The following is a 20,752-nucleotide window of genomic DNA, read 5'->3' as shown; positions in this document are numbered from 1 at the left end:
TGACCTGAGAAGTATATTTCCTTTTTAGCGGCATTTCCTCCTGGATCTGTCAAAAGTAGTAACCCCTAGCAGGGTCTTCTTTTGGCCCCGAATAAATGATCACAGAACAAAAATTAGACAAGAGTTCATGCAGTCCAAACACACAATTGTCCTCCAAAGGGTCCTAGTTTTGAGGTACAGGTCCTGCGGTCGAAATGTTCCGTATGCCTACGATATCTTATGATATAGTCCCATATCATAATATAAGAGTGAGTGGGGTGGCGTTAGGGTAGGCAGGAGGTACAAATATCCCTGAGACAAAACGGTATAATGCTAAGGAGAGCATATGGCACAGTGGCAGGCAGCAGGCTATTTATCCTCATCATCCTCTTTGCAGGCTAAAATTAGCACTTTGCTGTTTGTAGCTCTAAGCCAGACCACTGTGACGGGCCTAATAATAAACAACTGCAAAAACAACAGACGACAAAGAACCAGGTTGCCAGGCGGGCACCACCACTTCCTGTTTCTTCACCCACTATTAGCAGGACACGACTGACCGGTCATTAGGAGCGGCGTCACGCAGGTGTCGCAATTTCGCCTGCCGAGACCCCCGCACGTCAGGAAATCCTGGATTTCCTCAACATGGACCCCCCTTGGCTGGCTTAAGCGCGTAGGATGGCGATGGCACTAATCTTTTCATCAAACGCTTAAATAAACATCTGCGCAAGTGTGTGTGAGCCAAGAGGAATTCGTTGCAAAAGCGGACAAATGTATTGAGACGAGGCGCTGAGTCAATCATTTCATTGGTCATTTCATTTCAATGAGACCATTTCATTGGTGAACTGGAGAGGAGGCTTAGGGTGGAGTGTGCGGTAGTGGCACGATAACAAAGGTCGGACTTCGATACGAAACCTGCATAACGTACCTCGATAACGATCCCATTAGCATTAAGCTAGCAGACTTTTTCATTTGACAAAATTCGCTGGTTTGATTTAACGTTTTGGTGCTACAATGCTTCATTCTCTTCGTTTTCGGTGTCGGATTCATTCGGACTTACTTCAAGCGGCTGTTGTATTTCCTCCATCGCTGAATTTCCACCTAAAGTTGAAGGAACTTGTAGATGTTGTTGAATCCAATCAAATGCAGTTCCTATCCAGAATGGCTCCTGGACCTCTCAAAAGTACTACCGACATGCAGCGTCTTGTGGTCCCTGATCAATTACCCCAAAACTACATTTTAAACATTAGTTCCCACGCTCCAAACACACAATGGTCAAAGAATTACTGTCGAAATTTAGTCCTGAGGTAAATTATCAGGGCCAAAAGAAACCTGACTCGAAGTGAACTACTTTTGAGACCTTGCGGTCTACATCACTGAACCTTTTTGTTCCAGGATCTACTTGCGACGATAAAGAAAAGCCCTTGCAACTTCAGGCAGAAATGACACAAAATTCCCTCTTAATCCTGGACCTTAAAGGTTCCAATCAGATGTAAGCCCTACGACCAAATGTTTCACGAACCTCTGAAAAGTACATCCCTCCAAGCTGATACATTTCCGAAGAACAACTTTTTAGACAGGATTGTGCAGCCCTAAAGTTTTTTGTTCACAAATACTTTCAACGGGAACAGTTTGGGGGGAAAGTCCATCTTTGTTCTTCGGGTACAAAGATGAGGTTGATGACAAAGATGAGATGAGTTGGATGAGTTTGGTGTGGAAGAACACAACCTGAGGAGGTGTAGAAAGTCTTCCCAGGAGAGTGGGAACCCTTAGAGTGGTACAATGAGGGGGAAAAAAATGACATTTGTTTGTATTAGCCCAATATTGTAGTCCAGTGATTCTCAAAGTGTGGTACACGTATCCCTGGTGGTCCATGGGCTCCCTCGAGTGGTACACATAAGAATGACTGACTTCAGTGTGCAAATGTTACAGTGGCTTAAACCTTTTTTAATCTAGTACAGTAGATTTATTAAGTACAGTTACGTTGCGTTTAACTTTTCTGCGGAATACATTTAAACTGCAGAATTATTATTGCCAAGTCATTTTTGAGGCGGTACTTGATGTAAAACGTTTGAAAAACGACTGCTTTAGTCCATGTAGCATCCAACTACGGTATGCTGCGCTCCGATGTTCCCACGGGTGGAAGCTGCTCTTTAACCTTTTGATATGGACATGATACCACATTTGAACTGCGTTATAAATCTATATTTGCAAAAAATCCAAAGCTTCACACGCAGTCATTTGGCCGACGAACGAAGCGCGCTAATTATGGTGCCGCGTCCACCGACATGAACTAAAAGAATCGAGTCCTCGCGCGACGCTTCTTGAGAACGTCACATTCCACAATGGGCTTTGCTGCGCGTTGAACTCTGCCCTGTGGAAATAGTATCTTTGAGCAAAACACCAGCAATTAGATATAAGCTCGGCGCTCCCAAATTAAAGAAGAGCGCTTCCTGAAACAAACGAGCGAGAATGCGCGTACATCATTAGCGGGCCCACAATTACAACATGGAAGCTAAAGATATGCTTTATACCAAGTAAGCCCCCAAACGCACCACCGACAGCCTCCCTCCTTTCTCTAACGTCGCCTGGCTGCAGTCAATGAAGTATAGCCTCGTTTTATTTACCCCCTCCGCGTAAACGCAACAGCTTGCGAATTAAATAGGCGCTCGCTGGCCACTTCATTAGGTACAGATAATGAGCGCACAAGACTTGAGATGAAAACAAATTGAAAAATGAAGAGAGGAGTTTTGCTCATAACAAGAAGGAAAGTAAAAATACATGGATTCATTAAATAAATCATTTAAAATGTTAAATTACAACTATAATTAAAAATAGGCAGAGTTTGAAGTTTAAAAGTATAAATATATTTATATTTTGAAAAATTAATTTTTTTTTTAATCATGCCTCTGTTTATTATGTGCAGATTTATTTTAAAAATTCATTTCAAATGTATTTATTTATTTCAATTAATGCAAAACAAATATTGCCTAGTTCTGGATGAGAATATATATATTTAAATAAATATATTACAAACACACATACTAATCATTCATCATATTTAATTCCCAAAAAATAATTCAATTTCATTTTTAGGTGATTTTTTTTTTTTTCCAATTTCTTCTAAAAATTGGTTGGGATTCAAATAAAACAAATACATTGAGGATTTGTACTCATTAAAATAAATAATTACCTTGCAGCTCAAATAAAGGCAGACTTTTTATTGGCTAAATAACATATCTAAAATATATTCATCTATTTTAAAATAATCATACAAATAATTCGACATGAAATAAAGATTACAAATTAATATCAAGTAAAAATGAGTTTTGATGCACTCAGTCAGAGGGGCACAAATGTAAGAATGGGCGTTATTATTATTAACTGCACTTCATCCTACTGACAGCTGTTTCTAATACACTGGTGACTCAGTCATAATGAATGCAGAACGAAAAGTCCGGCTCCATAGAAAGTGGGCATATTCCAGTGCTTCTGATGAACGTACGTGTACAACAATTAATTGTGCTTCAAATTTGCAGTTCGCCCTCGTCGATGGAAGCTCGAGCGCGAGGGACACAGGAAGTGTCTCCGTTGCGTCTTCCACGTGACTCCTCGCCGCTCATCCGCAAGGCAAAGCCTCCACGTGAGAACCTGAGCCGCGTTTCCTCTTTTTCGCCTCACTTTTACAACCGCGCCGTCATGTGAAAAGTCATCACAGAGCTGCTTCACATCCCTCCACGCTCACGGAACAAATCATTAGCGTCACCCTCTGCACATATTGTCCGCTGTCTGCTCATTCCCACATTCCCGTGGAAGCGACTCGTCTTATCGCTCCGCGCGCGATATCAAATATTTAATAGTGTTTATCGTTTTACAGCGTTGACAGAGAAGTTGTAAAGTCTTTTTCTTCCCCAGGTGAGCTCATAAAGAGCGTTTGCCATGCACTAAATACAAACAACACTACTACTACTACTACTACTACTACTACTAGCTGCCTGCAGCTTCCTCAAAAGTGTTTATGCCTACGCAAACAACGAGAACACTTTTATGACTTTTGCGCCTTTATCTGCCCACGTTTAAAGACACTATTAACATAGCTGCACACACACACACAAAATCGTATTTCTGTGAGCATTGGCTAGACCTCCGCTAAAGCCAAACAATCCTAATTTGGATCCACAAGCGCATAGCGTACATGCCTCCTGTCCATACAAGTGTGTCTACATTTTGTCAATAACATTCAAAATGTTTTTCAGTGTCAGTTTGAGAGGCTTTATGCTTGTCACACTGCTCCAATGCGTAGTACAATTCCCGCTATCCATGGCATGTTTCTCAAAATGTTCTGGACAAACCACGCAGCGAAAGGCCTGCTAATACCAGCACAGATGAAAACAGCGAACTGCTAGAGCAGGCGTGAGCGCAAAGCCAGGGAAAGTCAATCTGGAGGGCTGCACTACGGCGGCTTCAACAAAACGGTTACTTCGGAGGGGGGAAAAGCTTCACCCTTACCGATTTGAGCTTGTTGAGCGACATAATCGTCGGCCTGAAACTTTTGAAAATATATATTAGTTTTTTAAATGGTTAAAATCAATGGAAGAGAAAATGAAAATGGATTTTCGAATGTTGTTGCTTTTTTTTTTAATAAATACAAACGCTGCCTTCCTTTAATACGGAAACAAATGCATGAAAAAGGCTAAATGTATTCAAATGAATTTTAAAAAATGCAGATATCAAAAATAAAAGCAGGAGTCGAATACCCTAATATTTGATTATTATTGCATTGATAAATATCCTATGTACATTGTATTTATAATATGTGAATGTTATTTATTATTTTTGATTATTAGTCATCATTTTTATATAAATCCACCCATTGTATTTCTCTTTCACTATATGGAATTACCGTAGAAGTCGTACAGTTGGGAATTTTACTAGTTGTCCCTAATGATAGAGCAGTTCATCAAACTCTTATATTACATGTAATAAACAACTACTTTACACTTGTATGACAGTTAAAATGTGACTTTAAAAAAAGTGGCAGTGGTGTAAATAAAGTTTTTGTTTGACCCTGGAACATATTACTTCACTGTACATTGTTTCTTATGGGACAAATGGTTTTGTGATGACATAACTTCCTTGGGTGGAGTAAATGAGGCACGGGCCAAAGCAAATTAAGACTTTATATCTGCTTATTTCTGTCAGAAAAACTACTGTTACCGCCATAAGTGCGGCAGTGTTTGCATTGGAAGCATGGAAGTCCTCCAAAGCTACGCTACGCTTGAGTGCGGAGTAGCCAAAACGTACCCCTGTGTTCTTTCTCCACTGATGGCCTGTTAAATTGGAGCTAATTCCACACGCTTTGATTCCAAAGGAGAGCGAGAGAGCGAGCGAGCGAGCGAGCCAGGCCCACGGGGAGTTTGAAAGAGAGCGAGAGAGAGAGAGAGAGAGAGAGAGAAAGCGAGAGACACTCAGTTCTCTCTTCCAGTCTGCTGGGCTGGACAACGGCGCCCGTTAATTGGCCGCTTTGAAGAGGACGCCACGTCGAGCCGAGTCATTGGACGAGGGCGATCCGGCCGCGACCGACCTTGGCGGAGGTCAGAGGGTATGGATCCGAAACAGCCCGGCCGGATCGATGGGAGCCCAAAGCCGGGTAGTTTGGGTGGAGGGAATGAGATGACCACGCTGTGCTAAATAATTACCGCTCACAAGGAAATACGAGAAATTGGGGAAATCACCTTTCGCGAAATGTTCTATGAAGCGCATCGGCAACTGTGGCTCTCCTTTCCCACATGTGAGGGCATTACAGTAAGCATGCTGTAAAAAAAAACAAAAAAAAAAAAAACAACAAAAACAGTGCGAACAATGAACTGTCAAGGAGAACACTGTATTGTTGGTATTCGTGGTGCGTTCAATGCGCCGTGTTTTCCTCAGCTTTGAAGTGGCCAACCCAAGACGTGAGTCAGCGCAACCGTGCTAATGTGACTTAATATAAAATCCCAGCTTTCACGAGACTTTTTACACACGCACCGCCGCCGTCTCGCTGTGAGCAATTAGGAGAAGCACTCTTTTCCCCCCCCCCCCCCCTTTTTTTTGTGGCTCCCACGCCGCATTCCCAGCTCGGGTGTTTATGCGTTGACCACAAGCCTACTGGTGCCGTTTTTCCCCCCGCTGACATCTTTCTAGACGTTCGCTGGATTCCATCGACATTAATGTACAGAAAGAAAAAAAAACCACACACACACACACACATTTGTCTGGCACATGTCATTAAAACGGAGCGTCTCCAAAGAGCAGTCTTCTTCTTTTTCTTTTTTTTTCGCTCCTCGCCAGCAGCAGCAATGGCGGTGATGGTGGCGTTAATTAGTCCCTCTCTATAAGCCCAGCTGTTTGCCAGCGAGCCGCCGCCAACGGGGCCCCTTCGTTTAGCAGCCATCGGCGCTAGTCAAAGCTACCGCAACTCCAAAGAGAGGGCGGAGGGAATAAACTGCTCCTTCTTGGGGGTAAATGGTTTTTATTTTGGTGCTTTTGTTTACATACGCTACCAGTAAAAAGTTTGAACGCACTTTGTAGTGATATTGAATGAGAAACTGTGTCCGAACGTTTGACTGATCGCGTACGTACAGTACCGCGGCACCTCGACTTCAAAGTGACCCAACTAGCGGTTGTTTGAGTTGAGTTTGGCAGGTCGTGAACAACTCTTCCAAAAAGTCTTTGCTTCGAGCTGTTTATTACTCCCGCCTGGCGTTGACTGTAAAACTAAACATGAAACAGAGAATTACGTTATGTATTTCACCAAACAGCACAGACCTTTGTCTGACGATGCAAAATGCCATAGACGGGCTAACGAAACTAGCATCAATGTTGCGATGTTATAACCCTTGAACCAAACAGATATTTGATCACAAGCTGTGCTGCAAAACAGGGAGACAGACATTCTACGAATACTCATGCATTTATTCAAATCTTTATCCTCTGTGAAACATGACTAATATTACTGCCGCTTACCGATGTCAATGAGTTGTGACCATCTTCTTTGTGTATCTAGTGTAGGAATGCATGTATCATACCGCCCCTGGGTCGCCAAGGCGTGCGCACCAGTAAGAGGTCCATGGAATTGAGCATGAAATTCTGAATTCTTTATATTCTATTTAATGATATTACTTGATATTTTTATAAAGCGCAATACTGTAGAGTGCTATCTTTCTTATTAAAAACACACTACAAACATTTTTGTCTGTTTTTTAACGGGGGCGAGAATGGATTAAAGGCAGTTCCACTCATCTCAGTGGGGAAAGATGATATGAGATATGAAACTCGTAAGTCAAGGCACCATTGTATTTTTTTTTAAATATATAAATAACCTAAAAACAAAAAGGGACAGATTTTTTACTTACTAAAAAAAATGTAAAAAATATAGACTTGTATTTTCTAAATGAGTTATTTCTTTATCTATTTTAATAAATACAAATGCTGCGTTCATTCATTTTTTAAACATGTCCAAAAGAAAATACAAGCAGAATTTTTTGACATTATTTTTTTTAATTACAAAGATATATATTTTTTTAAAACTGTAGTATAACTCTATTAGCAAGCGGTTAGCGCGTCCGCCTCACAGTTCTGAGGTTCACAACTCCCCGTAACTCCCCACTAATAACCCAGGCTAAACTTAACTACTCCCCAACATGCAGCTTTTTTCATCGCTCAGTTGAGATGGATCACTCCAACATTACTTCCTTGACGCCAATGACTACTTTCCGATTTGCCAGTGCTTTTGGCGCCATACGTTGTATTTGCTTTATGATTTCACTTATTATTTCGAATCATGAAACAAACCGGTATATTGTATTCTTCCGTCAGGATATTGAATTACTTTGGAAGCAGAGTGTCTTAGAAGTGGAACATTTCTGCATTTCAATCTTTGTATATCAAATGATCAACTCTGCTTGTGCGTTGTGCTTTTTCCTTTGGATTTGTTGTTGTTTTTGTTGTTGTTTTGGCAACACTCATATTAACTGCTGGTTACATGTTAAGAGGGTTCAAATCAGATCACGTACGCGGCCCCGCGGAGGGAATAAAGTGCTCCTTCTTGCCTGGCGCGCGAGAGGGAAACAGAATAACACACCGCCGAGTGTTTGCTCTCCTTTTTGGACCGCCACACGGCTTTCCTTCTTCCCTCCTCCCGCCTCCGCCTGTCAGAAGCATCCAGGGAGCGAGGCGATGACTGGCCGTATTAGATATGTATCGCCAATTACCCGCAGCATTTGTAAAAGAGGAGAGCGCGGGGCCGCGCCAAGGCAAACAGCTCCCTGCGAGGCTCGGTGTTACGCTCAAGTGTGCGAGGCTCGAGTGCGTGACACTAAAGACGCAAGAGTGGCGGCTGAGACTCGAGTGCAGTTAAGACGTCTCGTTTGGGGCCGAGCACCCCTTGGATGGCTTATTTGTGGGGCCCTCAAACTGGCCAATAACTCACCAATATCTGCAAGGGTGTGGGTCTTGGTTAAAAAATAAATACATCAATAAATAAAGTACAATACATCCAGAAAGTATTCACAGCGCTGCACTTTTGCTACAGTATATTGTGTCATGTTACAGCCTTATTCCAATAAAATATTTTTTTCAATCAAAATTCAAGACGCAACACTCAGTGTGCCAACATCATTTTGTGTGTGTGTGTGTGTGTATTTATAATATTTTTTCAATAAATAATTTCTGCCAAGTTGCATGAGCAAAGTATTGAGTAAATGCTGTGAATATGTATTTATATGTAATTTGTTTATTTATTTTAAATTGTCAAATCAATGTGCACATAATTTTGAGGGGAAAAAAGGAATTGAATCCATATTAATTTTATAATCAGGAGGAGACTCGGGGCCGCACGAAACCTGGCTATTGCAGCAAACGGGAGACTGAGGTGCATAATACTGCACAGAAAGCTAACGTGTATTTATATGTTTGTCATTGCTACCCACGTACAGTATTTCATCATGGATACAGTATCAGTATATTCCAATATTGCCATGTTACGATCAATAGGAGACTGAGGGCAGCCAGAAATCCAAGTACTACAGCAAAGCAGAGACTGTGGATCACAATCTTACAGCTTCCATCGCAAAGCCATGCAATTATGTGTGTTTATTTCTGTCATTTCTGGCTGTGTAACCTCAAATGTTACAATGACGTGACGATTTCAAAATCGAGAGGAGACTGTGGGCAGCAAAACAAAAAAAAAGGGTATTCACTGTTTGTCACCTTTATCTTTCAATCAATCAACATTTTATTTATACAGCACTTTGCGTGGATGTGAAATGCCAGGTACCTTCTAATGTTGCCATCTTACACTCAAAAAGAGACAGGGCAGGAAAAAACAAGCTACTACAGAAAAGTAGAGGCTGTGGAGTATAATACAGCAGGGTAAGCTAACAGTTCTTCACTTTTTGTCATCTCTAGCCATATACTATATCTAATTTTACCACATTGCAATCAAGAGGAGTCTGAGGGCAGCAAGAAACTGGGCTACTGCATCAAAGTAGAGACTATGGAGGACAATTCTGCAAAACGCATATTTGCATGCGTGTTTACATTTGCCACTTCTAGCCGTGTATCAAGTGTAACAATGGCTTGCAAACTGGATAACCGAGGAGAGAGACTGAGGGCAGCAAGAAACCGGGCTACTGCAGCAAAGCGGACACTCTGGAGCACAATCGGACAGCGCCCAGCGCGAAGAAACGTTTGCATGAAAGTTTATTGCTGTCATTCCTAGCTGCGTATCCTCGCACCAGAGCGGTGGAGGATGTTTCCGACCGGTGTCCAATGAGGCGTTCAGGGAGAAAAGAAAAAACGCTGGGAGCGCTCGGCCGGCCGACATCTTACCCCGAAGGAAGAGAGAGCGAGGAAGGTGGGAGAGGGAAAAGGTCAGGGAGAACGCAATCAGAGGCGGAAGAGTGGAAGAAAAAGAAGAAAGCAAGAGCGAAAACAACAACAACAGGATGGAGGAGATATGAAGAAAACGTGAGGAGGAGGCGGGAGAAAGTTGCGAGGCGAAGATAAACAAAAGGCGACGTTTCCGGGAGCGAGTGGGAAGCCAAACAATCGGCGGCGGCGAACGAGACATCGGCGAGTAGGTGGGAGATGAAAGAGTTTAGGGTGAGGAGGGGGAACGCCACAAACAGATAAATAACCATCTTAGCGGGATTACAGAGTGACTGACAGAGGCAAATATGCAACGGCGGCAGCGCTCTTAACCCACATAAATACTGAAACGCGTCCAACGTGGCCTCCGGTACTTACTCGTGTCCCCGCGTGTGCGTGTAATACACGCCACCCCATGTCCCAATAACATACTGTATGCAACATGAAGCTTGTGAAGACAATACACGTTAACAGCCCATAATCCAATTCAGGAAGTAATAATCACGTTATAGCATGTTAGGTACGCGCCTCCTGTGTAAATACTGGATGTGTATTTTCTCATTGTTAATTATTGTTGTTATTTTTGTTCATTTTGATTTCAATTTGACAAAATACATGCACATTCAAAAATCTTACCCTGGTATTGACATTTTATTTGTAATTATTTTTTCAATCATTTCCTATTCATTTAAAAGAATATATGCAACAACAACAAAATAAAGGGCAACATTTGTACGTATTGAAATGAATTATTTGGACATTCAAAAATATTAAAAATACTTCGCAAGTAGAGACTCCTTCGGCTCATCTGGGACCTTTGGTATCTAATTTTGTGTCGTATTATATGTAAATATGTTAATGTGTGAATAGTTTCTGTTTGTTTTTATTAATACTGTTACAATTTATATTTATCCCAAAATACTTTTTTTTTTTTTTCTTTCTAAATTACGTTCCATGGCTTTTAGAGTCACATAAAGCACGAGGGAGCCTGAACGCCTCACGCCGAGATGCCGAAGAACCACAACAGTGTGCAGAATTTAGCATGAAAACACAGCAAATATAGCCGAGTATATGATTAGTAGCTGGAAAGCTGACGGATGTATAGGAATATACCATAATTCCATAATTGAACGAGACTTCAAATGAAGACACACCAGATGACCAAAAATATTTGGACAGCGGCCCACGACAAGCTTATGAAGTTCTGTACGTCATAATTATGTAGCATGAAGGAAAGGCTTGGAACACTACAAACACAACACAGTACATACCTCATATACACTACTATACAGTAGATACAAAGTACATGTTACGTGTAACACACTCCTCTCTGGAATTGTGCTTTCCAACTGTCACCATCATTACATGAATATAATTCACTGTAAACTTTGGCTATTGATGAGTGGGAATTGCAAAGGAGCTCAGCATAAAATGTGGCGATTTTTTTCTGACGATATCAACAGTATCGTGATATATTGAGATTCGATGTGGGTGCATCAATACGGCAGATAATGATACCAAACGTTGCGGTATCGGTACTTCTACAATGGTTTCACAAAGTTCCATTTTAACAAAGTTCCATTTTAACGTTCCTATTATAACATAAATAACCACCAGCAGTAAACTCTACAGATAGCGTTAGGGAATTGCACAGTCACTCACGCTACAATATTACAGCAATATTTTTACAGGTTTTTCAATATCATATCGTGACAGATAACAATACCATACATCACCGTATCGGTATTTTTTTCCCCCATCCCACATTCTTAAAGTGTAGAAAAGAAGTTAATGACTCTACATGTTCAAAAAAGCCATCAAAAGCAGATTCCCCCCCCCCCCCCCCCCCCCAAACAAAACTCCACAAATGGGAGAAATGAGGTCTTTCTCCAAACACGTCTGCGACCAGGAATGACAACAATGACACAATATGTGTTGTTGACACACACACACATACACACACACGCACACAAAATGTCCACTCATTGGAGCGGAAGCCATGGTGGCAGCGGCGTCTATGCCATGCCACTGGCTAACCCTGCTAACTCTCCTTTAATAATGTATGAATTTTCCTTTTTCCCTCTCTACTGTGGCACTATCCACCGGGCATTTCATTAGGTACGCCCGAGCAACCCTAACGACTTTGCCTTTGTCATAGATAACAAAGCTCAGTCGTGATTGACACTGTGAGGAGCTAGCCGTTCAACTGCACTGCCGTCAAGGTAACTTGATGAGGTGCAAATCATGGTGCAAATCAAGCTGCAGCAAAGTGGAGACTGCGGAGTGTATTGCTACAGCGTCCAAAGCTAAGGCAAGTTAGCAAGTGTGTTTTTTATTTCTAGTTGTGTATCCTCAAATGCTGCAGTGACGCAGCAATTTCATTTGAGAATAGACTGAGGGCAGAAGAGAAGCGTAGCACTGCAGCCAAGTGGAGAATGTGGAGTATAATTCTACAGCGTTCAGCGCTAAGGCACAGCAACAGGCTGAGCAAGCATTAAGGTGTGTTTATTGTTGTCATTTCTAACTGTATATATCTTAAACGTTATGAAAATACTGATCATTTATATTCAAGAAGAGACAGAGGGCAGATGTAGCTAAGTGGAGACTCTGGAGTATAATACCACTCCGAGTCCAGAGCTCGGCATGTTAGCACGTGCGTTTAATGTTGGTCCTGTGAATCATCAAATGTTACAACGACAAGGCAATTTTGTAGTTGGGAGGAGACTGAGGGCAGCAAGAAACTGGAGCGCTTCAACAAACAGGAGACTGTGGATTAGAATACAGCATTGTATGACAACGTTACCATGAATTCAAGCTGTGTGTCTTGCAAATTTACAATTTTATAAACGACTGGAAAATGAGGGCGGCTACTGCAGCAAATTGGAGATTATGGAGTCGTACGTTTGCATGTGAGTTTTTATATTTTGTCACACTAGCCGTGTATCCTCAAATGTTACAAAGGCTCTACAATAATATCATGGAGAGGAGACTGAGGGCAGCAACGGACTGGGCTACAATAGCAAAGTGGAGACTATGGAGCATAATACTGCAGCCTCCATCTTTAAGGCATGTTTGCAAGCAAGTTTATAATTTGATCACTTCCTCATCCTCAAATGTTCCGAAGGCTCTGCAATTGTGTCATCAAAAAGAGACCGAGGGCAGCAATAAATCGGGCTACTGCAGCAAACCGGAGACTATGGAATACAATACAGTAGGGTAAGAAGCACCAGAGGACGACCGAGCTTTCTGTCATCACTCAGCAGGCTCCTGTCGCCTTAAGAAGGGATTGAGGGTCCAGAAGGCTTTGGGAGTGTCAACTCTTGCCACCTTTTGATGTGGCCGATGTATCGCGCAGAGCGCCATACGCAACGAAGCGTCCGCTCTTACCTTGCTCGCTGCTGTTGTCGCCGCTGTGCGACGTGTGGCCGCCGCTGGACGGGCCCGGCGTGCCCCCGGAGCGCGTGGACGCCGTGTCGTCGTGGTCTCGGTTCCACGACGTCTGGAGAGAAACACAAAAGGGACGACTTTAGGGTTTCACACATTCAGCGTGGATGCGGTTAAAAGAAGGTGGGTATCCAGCACATTGGTTCCATTCATTTTTATCATAATAAATGAAAATATTAGGTATATTACTTATTGATTACTTTGTATTTGCATGACTTTATTGTATCATTAGTTTGATCATTTATTTGGAACAAATAATATTAAGAATTATTACCACCACCTACAAGACTGGAATGGTAAAGTGTCAAGTTTTTCATTTATTTATTTTATTGCTTTCTTTTTGTGAAATTGTCTATTTCTGTATTATTAAGTTCAGTTTATTGACTTTTTTCTACTTTTATCAAAAGCAAGACAATGCTTATAAACAAACATTACCTCCATCTACAGGACTGGAGTGGAATAGCATCGACTGCAATTCATGATCAATTTGTTTATTTATAAATCTTAAAAAAAAACATTCAATTTATCATACAATAATTTTGAAGATTTTTCTACTTTCATGTATTTATTTGACTATATGGTTCATTATAATAATTACGTTGTAATATGATGTCTTTATTGCAAACATTTTTAATCATTTGTGTTAAACACTTAATTTCCACTATTCTCAAAAGCACAACATTGTCACTTTTTAATTTCATATTTACAATATTTCTATTTCAATCATATTTCTTCATTTTTAAGATTTTTTTTTCTCGATGCTTTTATCAACAGCAAAACAATTGGTTTAAAAATAAACATTACTGCCAGCTAGAGGACTGGAGTGGAACAGTCAACCGCATGTCACTGCTTGATTTATTTCATCATTTCCTTTGGTATATTAAGTAGTGTATTTATTTTCATTTAGATGACAATTACTTTTCATTTTTACTCAATTAAAAAAAAAAAAAAAAAAAAAAACAGACTCTGCTCTCCAGGAGTCTTATTTGGCCAGTACCGACATCGATCTTCATTATTCACAGCACTACACATACAACACAGTAAAATATGTATGAGTATGCGGCTGTCCGTCTCGTACCAGAAATAACAAGCATATTGAAATAAAAACAACACATGACACTATGTGTCATTGTCACTCAGCCTTGGCGGAGGTTTCCGCTCGACTTCGAGTGCCGTCATGTCTTGGTTGTTCTGCGCACAGCGCAAGTAGCGCACTCATATAAGGGCGTGCAGGCACAAGCGAGCGTGCATGACACCATCGTACGGAATGAGGGTTGAGAAAAAGAAGAAAAAAAGAAGAGTGGGGAGAAAAAAAGAAAAAGACGAGCCAACAGCAAGCCAACATGTTGCATGAGTTCCCAGCTTTGTGAAGCATGCGATCAACGGCTGTCTCCGTTTGGGACAAACTGCTAGCAGATGACAACAAGCACAACAGCGAGCAACCGGCGAAAGTGATGTCATCCGCAAAGAAATTCATTCAAATATATACAGTGCCACATAAGAGCTGCGTGGAGAAATATGGCTCTGGAAACACATCAAAATGTGTGAAAAAAGACATCGTTAAATGTCAAGATGGATGAAGCGTGCGCTAACAAGTGTTAGCGTACATGACTAGCAAACTGTTGTTGCTTGTAATTTTTCCCTTTCACACGTCCATTAAAGCCCGGAAACTTCAGACTTTTGTTCCAGTTTCTTCTTCCGCGTGAAAGAAACAGACGTACTAAATGTCCAGCTTCGGAGGTAGTATCAGCGGTGGGACGGTAGCTGCGTTAAAGGGTTTAGCGGCACGCCGGGACAGGGCTGTGAAATTTAGCCCTGTTGTGTTGAAAGCAGTCGCTCGCAGAAATTGTCACATCTTGAGACCAAGAGGAATTGTTTCAAAGCTTTTTTCACCATTATAACGTTTACGACTTAATTCCAAAAATAGAGAGGGACAGTAAAAATAAACAGAGATATGGTTGCACAAGTGCGCACACCCTCTTATAACAGGGGATGTGGCTGTGTTCAGAATAAACCAATCACATTCAAGCTTGAATGAGTCAGCACACACCTGCCATCAGTTAGCATGCAACCCCAAATGAAGGTCAGCTGTTCTAGTAGGCTTTTCCTGATTTAAAATTTTTGTTTTGTTTTTTTGGGTAGTCGCATTCTTTGCTGAGTTCTATGCGAAAGACGACGACTGCTCTACTGCATAAAATCTGCGTGACGAAAGTGCGCATTGACTAAAGCGTACAGTGGCGTCGCATTACTTCCATACGTCGAATTCTATAACCGATGTTATCATGTTTTCCAGTCTCTGCAGGCCTGCATGAACCTTTTTATTGTCTTTGGGCCAAAGTTTAAAAAAAAAAAAAAGCCTAAAAGGGAAAAAGGTTTCTGTGGTCTAAAAGTACCCCTCAGAGGCAGACCAGAAGCGAGGAAGTCCTCCCCAAACAGAACCAGAACTATTTGTGACAAAACTCAAGCGAAAGTTTGATGAATACGCTGCCAAAGTGTGACCGAACTCGGGGGGAACCTCTCATTGACCGAGTTATTTTCAGACACACACACTGCAGAAATATATCAACACACATGCGCACACACAAAAGCCGCCTCCGATGTGGCCGCCTCGCACTGCAACCAAACCAGATGTTACTTCTTATTCCGCTTCTGAAAGGACTTCAAAAGGGATCTATCACGGCATCCCTCACACACACACACACGCGCGCAACGCACACACAGATGCATCAACACACCACCTGTGAGAGTCAAATCCGAGCCGAGTTTTTTTTTTTTTTTTTGCTTTCGGGCCCGATGTGACAAAGTGAGTGATGGACGATCTGGTTGAGGACGGGAAAGTTGGGAAGGGGGGCCGGGATAAAAAAAGAAAAAAAAAAAAAAAAAAAACACACAACAACTGGTTCCAATCTGGATCCTTTCATGGTGTACAACTGGAGACAGTTGGAAAGTGTTAAAAACGGGGAACAAAAGGACATTATTCAAGATGGTGTTGCGTCTAAATGCACAAGACGCTGTAAATGCAACACATTGGGGCCTGGCTTTATGCCGCCTGGCTGTGAGATGATCATCTGGACGCTTACATGCACAATATCGTCGTTGTTTTCCCCCAAAATCAGTCCATGACGAGGAAAGTCCCCCTAAAATCCAGGATAAACGCCACGGAGGAAGTGTTTTGGGATGCCAGGTAATCCGGACCGCATGCTCAGCGTGCAGAAAAGGAGTTTGAATGAATGAGTAGAGCGCATGGGACCCTAAAATGGTCATTCGATGTGAAATAAAATGGGAAAAATATGCATCAGAAACGTAGAAAGTAGAATTAACTTCCGCCTTAAACATATTTTCCACCTTAATTTCAACCCTACAAACACTAATCCATGTTTAGTTCGACCTTAACCATACAGCTGTATCTTTATTTCCACCATATAAACACTTATCCACATTCGAAATTTGCCTTAAGCTTATAGCTAGACCTTTATTTGTGCCTTAAATACACCTCTGCATCTTCATTTCCACCTTATAAAGCCCTCTCCACATTGAAAAAGACTTCACAACGGTTCCAGTTTGACACTGGATCCATTCATTTTCTATGGCGGGTGAGCTAGACATGACTTAAACATGTATGCATTGTGCTGGTGAGAGGAGCTACACAAAAGAGAGGCGGGACATACCAGATCATCACAGGGCGCAATCAATGAGCCTTTACACCTCCGGACAATGTCAATGAAGCGAAAAGCATCTTTCTGGAAGGTGCGAGGAAGTTGGAGTCGCCGAGATTCGAACCGCCAACCTCCAAACTGTGAGGCGGACGTGCTCATCGCGTACGTGAGAGCCTGATGCGTGCAAGTTCTTTGTGTTTAAATGTGAAAATATAATTAGAACACGATGGAGTGTGGGGAGGCAAAGTTGTGCAGTAGCTGTAATTGAACAAAAGAACGCAATGCCTGCTGGGAGGTGGCCGCCCAGGCCCCATGGGAAAGGGGCGGGGGCGTTGAAACGGGGGGCCGGATGGCATCTCTGCAGGGACGGGGGGGGGGGGGGGGGGGGGGAGTTTATTTATAATCACACAGGCCGCCCTTAGACACAAGCGCTGATCTGACGCGCAATTAATGCTGAGATCGCACACACACACATGCCAATACACACACAGCATGCGCTCACACACCCGTTGGCAAATACATACAACGGCCTTTTTTTCTTTCTTCTATTCAATGGAGGAAAAAATCTGCGCGCACACACACACACACACATTTTGTGTGAATATTATATATATATATATATATATATATATATATATATATAATACAACCCCAATTCCAATGAAGTTGGGACGCTGTGTTAAACATAAATAAAAACAGAATAAAATGATTTGCAAATCATGTTTAACCTATATCTAATTGAATACACTACAAAGACAAGATATTTAATGTTCAAACTGATAAAAGTTATTGTTTTTAGCAAATAATCATTAACTTTGAATTCTATGGCTGCAACACGTTCCAAAAAAGCTGGGACAGGGTCATGTTTACCACTGTGTTACATCACCTTTTCTTTGAACAACATTCAATAAACGTTTGGGAACTGAGGACACTAATTGTTGAAGCTTGGTAGGTGGAATTCTTTCCCATTCTTGCTCAATGTACAGCTTCAGCTGTTCAACAGTCCGGGGTCTCCGTTGTCGTATTTTACGCTTCATAATGCGCCGCACATTTTCAATGGGAGAAAGGTCTGGACCGCAGGCAGGCCAGTCTCGTACCCGCACTCTTTTACTACGAAGCCACGCTGTTGTAACGCGTGCCGAATGTGGTTTGTTGAAATAAGCAGGGGCGTCCATGAAAAAGATGTCGCTTGGATGGCAGCATATGTTTCTCCAAAACCTGTATGTACCTTTCAGCATTAATGGTGCCTTCGCAGATGTGTAAGTTACCCGTGCCATTGGCACTAACACAGCCCCATACCACCACAGATGCTGGCTTTTGAACTTTGCGCCCATAACAGTCCGGATGGTTCTTTTCCTCTTTGGCCCGAAGGACACGACGTCCACAATTTCCAAAAACAATTTGAAATGTGGACTCGTTGGACCACACAACACCTTTCCACGGTCCATCTTAGATAAGCTCGGGCCCAGAGAAGCCAGCGGCGTTTCTGGGTGTTGTTGATAAATGGCTTTTGCTTTGCATAGTAGAGTTTCAAGTTGCACTTACGGATGTACTGCAGAACTGTATTTAGTGACATTGGTTTTCTGAAGTGCTCCTGATCCCATGTGGTGATATCCTTTACACATTGATGTCGGTTTTTGATGCAGTGCCGCCTGAGGGATCGAAGGTCACGGGCACTCAAAGTTGGTTTTCGGCCTTGCCGCTTACATGCAGTGATTTGTCCAGATTCTCTGAACCTTTTGATGATATTATGGACCGTAGGAGATGTAATCCCTAAATTCCTTGAAATTGTACGTTGAGGAACATCGTCCTTAAACTGTTCGACTATTTTCTCACCCACTTGTTCATCTTTGCTTGTGAATGACTGAGCAATTCAGGGAAGCTCCTTTTCTACCCAATCATGGCACCCACCTGTTCCCAATTAGACTGTTCACCTGTGGGATGTTCCAAACAGGTGTTAAAATGAATTTAAATTAAAAAATAATGGAAATGCAAAACCAGCATTAATAATAATAATAAATAATATTATAATTACAATAATAATATTTTTTGTCATATTTATTATTATTAAACCAAAAATGCCATCTCAAAATTTAGCATGACCAATAATAATAAATATAATAATAATTTTGAAAATAGAAATATCAACAAAATATATCAATCAAAAAAATCATTAAACACTACCTCCATCAGTACATTATGAAGGAGGATTAAAGCAAAAAAAGAAAAAAAAGTCAGGAAGGAAAAAAATAAATACATGTCAAATGTTACATAATACTAATGATAGATAACTACTGACTGTCACCAGTGTTGAATGTAGACGCTTTCTTCTTGAAATAGAACCCATACTGGATTGTTTTAACTGTGTTCAGTACACCAAAAGCTGACGAATACCAAAGTTTGAACAGGCCCGACGTAGAAGGAGAAGAAAGACCGCGACAGGCAGACTGCACACAAAGCGACACACTTGATTTATTCTGTTCCCCTAATGAGCCGCCATTCCTCCTCCCTCTGCATATTCCCCAAATCCCTCCATCCTTGCCTCTCCCTCTCTCCGTTTGCTGCGTGCGCACTAGCTTGTATTCCAACGCTTAATTGTCAAGTAAATTCAATTTCCCTGCTTCTGTTCTGCCTCGCTTTTCGCTAAACTTCTTAAATCTGCCGCCCAGGGAAGCTCACCGACGCACGCACACAAGCCCCATACCACCCCCCACCCATCCTGAGTTAAGCATTTTTTTCCACTTTTATTTTTTTTTAAATCATCGTTTTTCTTCCCTAATTCTCCGTGAAAAGATTCCTCTTGCTGGAAATTGTGATCCGGCATTCCGATCCAGTGCGCTCTCATTGTGTGCGTGTGTGTGTGTGTGTGTGTGTGTGTGTGTGTGTGCGCGCATGCAGGAGGTGGGGGATTCCTCATGCAAGCAAGCAGGCGCTCATGCAAGAAGGAACGTCGCCTCGCTGATTGATTTGCAGTAATAATAATAACGGCTAAGGTTGAGGTGCTGAAATCTTTTTTTTTTTTTCTGGAGACGTTCCACTTATTTACAGTTGGCCAGGTTGCAGGAATAATCATATGTGCATACTTAAGAGGCGCAGGAGTAAATATACATAATCCCCACCAGCGCCATACACACACACATATTAACTCTTCCACAGCGGCACACTTGAATCGAAGACGACACACACACACACAACTCCATCCCCCAGAATGCTTTGCTGCCGCAGTTGTTTTCCCTCCACGCCGAAAGGAAGTACACGGTGACCTAGCGGCTAGCGCGGCCGCCTCCCAATCGAGAGGTTCTGGGTTTGAATTTGGGCTCGGGCCTTCCTGCGTAGAGTTCGCGTGTTCTTTCCCTCCCACATTCCAAAAACATGCACTTTCGCGTCATTGACGCTATGTATTCATTGTGCCTGTGAGAGGAGCGGAATGGAGGAGAGGCAGGATTTTCGGAACGTGGGAGGAAGCAGAAGTGACATCCGCTAGCGCACCGTGCTGCTCTGTGGCCATCAAAAGCACTTTTCTCAAGGTTATTTTCAGTATCGATTCATACAAGTGTAAAACTCCGCTTTGAGCGCGTGTGAGTAAGACGCGCGCATCTGCCTGGGAGGCGAGTCTCGTCACATTATTCATATTACAACGGAAAAACACAAATTGCATTACTGCCTGTGCATGTTCTTCGGCTCCTTTTGGAGAAAGTATTGTGGGGAAAGAAAAAAAAAGCCAAAGTCAAAGCAAACGTGGCGTGCGCATTCTGTTAATGAGTTTC

At 42.1% G+C, this 20,752-nt stretch overlaps 1 protein-coding gene across 1 annotated transcript in view; it reads right to left on the bottom strand.

Moving 5' to 3' along the window:
• LOC133409511 (homeobox protein Meis1) overlaps window positions 1–20,752 on the bottom strand; it is a 98,250-nt gene that overhangs the window by 65,239 nt on the left and 12,259 nt on the right. The window contains exon 7 of the mRNA XM_061689613.1: window positions 13,273–13,384. Within this exon, the coding sequence (XP_061545597.1) occupies window positions 13,273–13,384 (112 nt within the window). The remainder of the gene's footprint in view (window positions 1–13,272; window positions 13,385–20,752) is intronic.

The sequence above is a fragment of the Phycodurus eques genome, chromosome 11, assembly GCF_024500275.1.
Source record: "Phycodurus eques isolate BA_2022a chromosome 11, UOR_Pequ_1.1, whole genome shotgun sequence".
Taxonomy (NCBI): Eukaryota; Metazoa; Chordata; class Actinopteri; order Syngnathiformes; family Syngnathidae; genus Phycodurus; species Phycodurus eques.
Note: the sequence above shows the minus strand (reverse complement) of the source record. Positions and strands in the feature narration are given on the sequence as shown.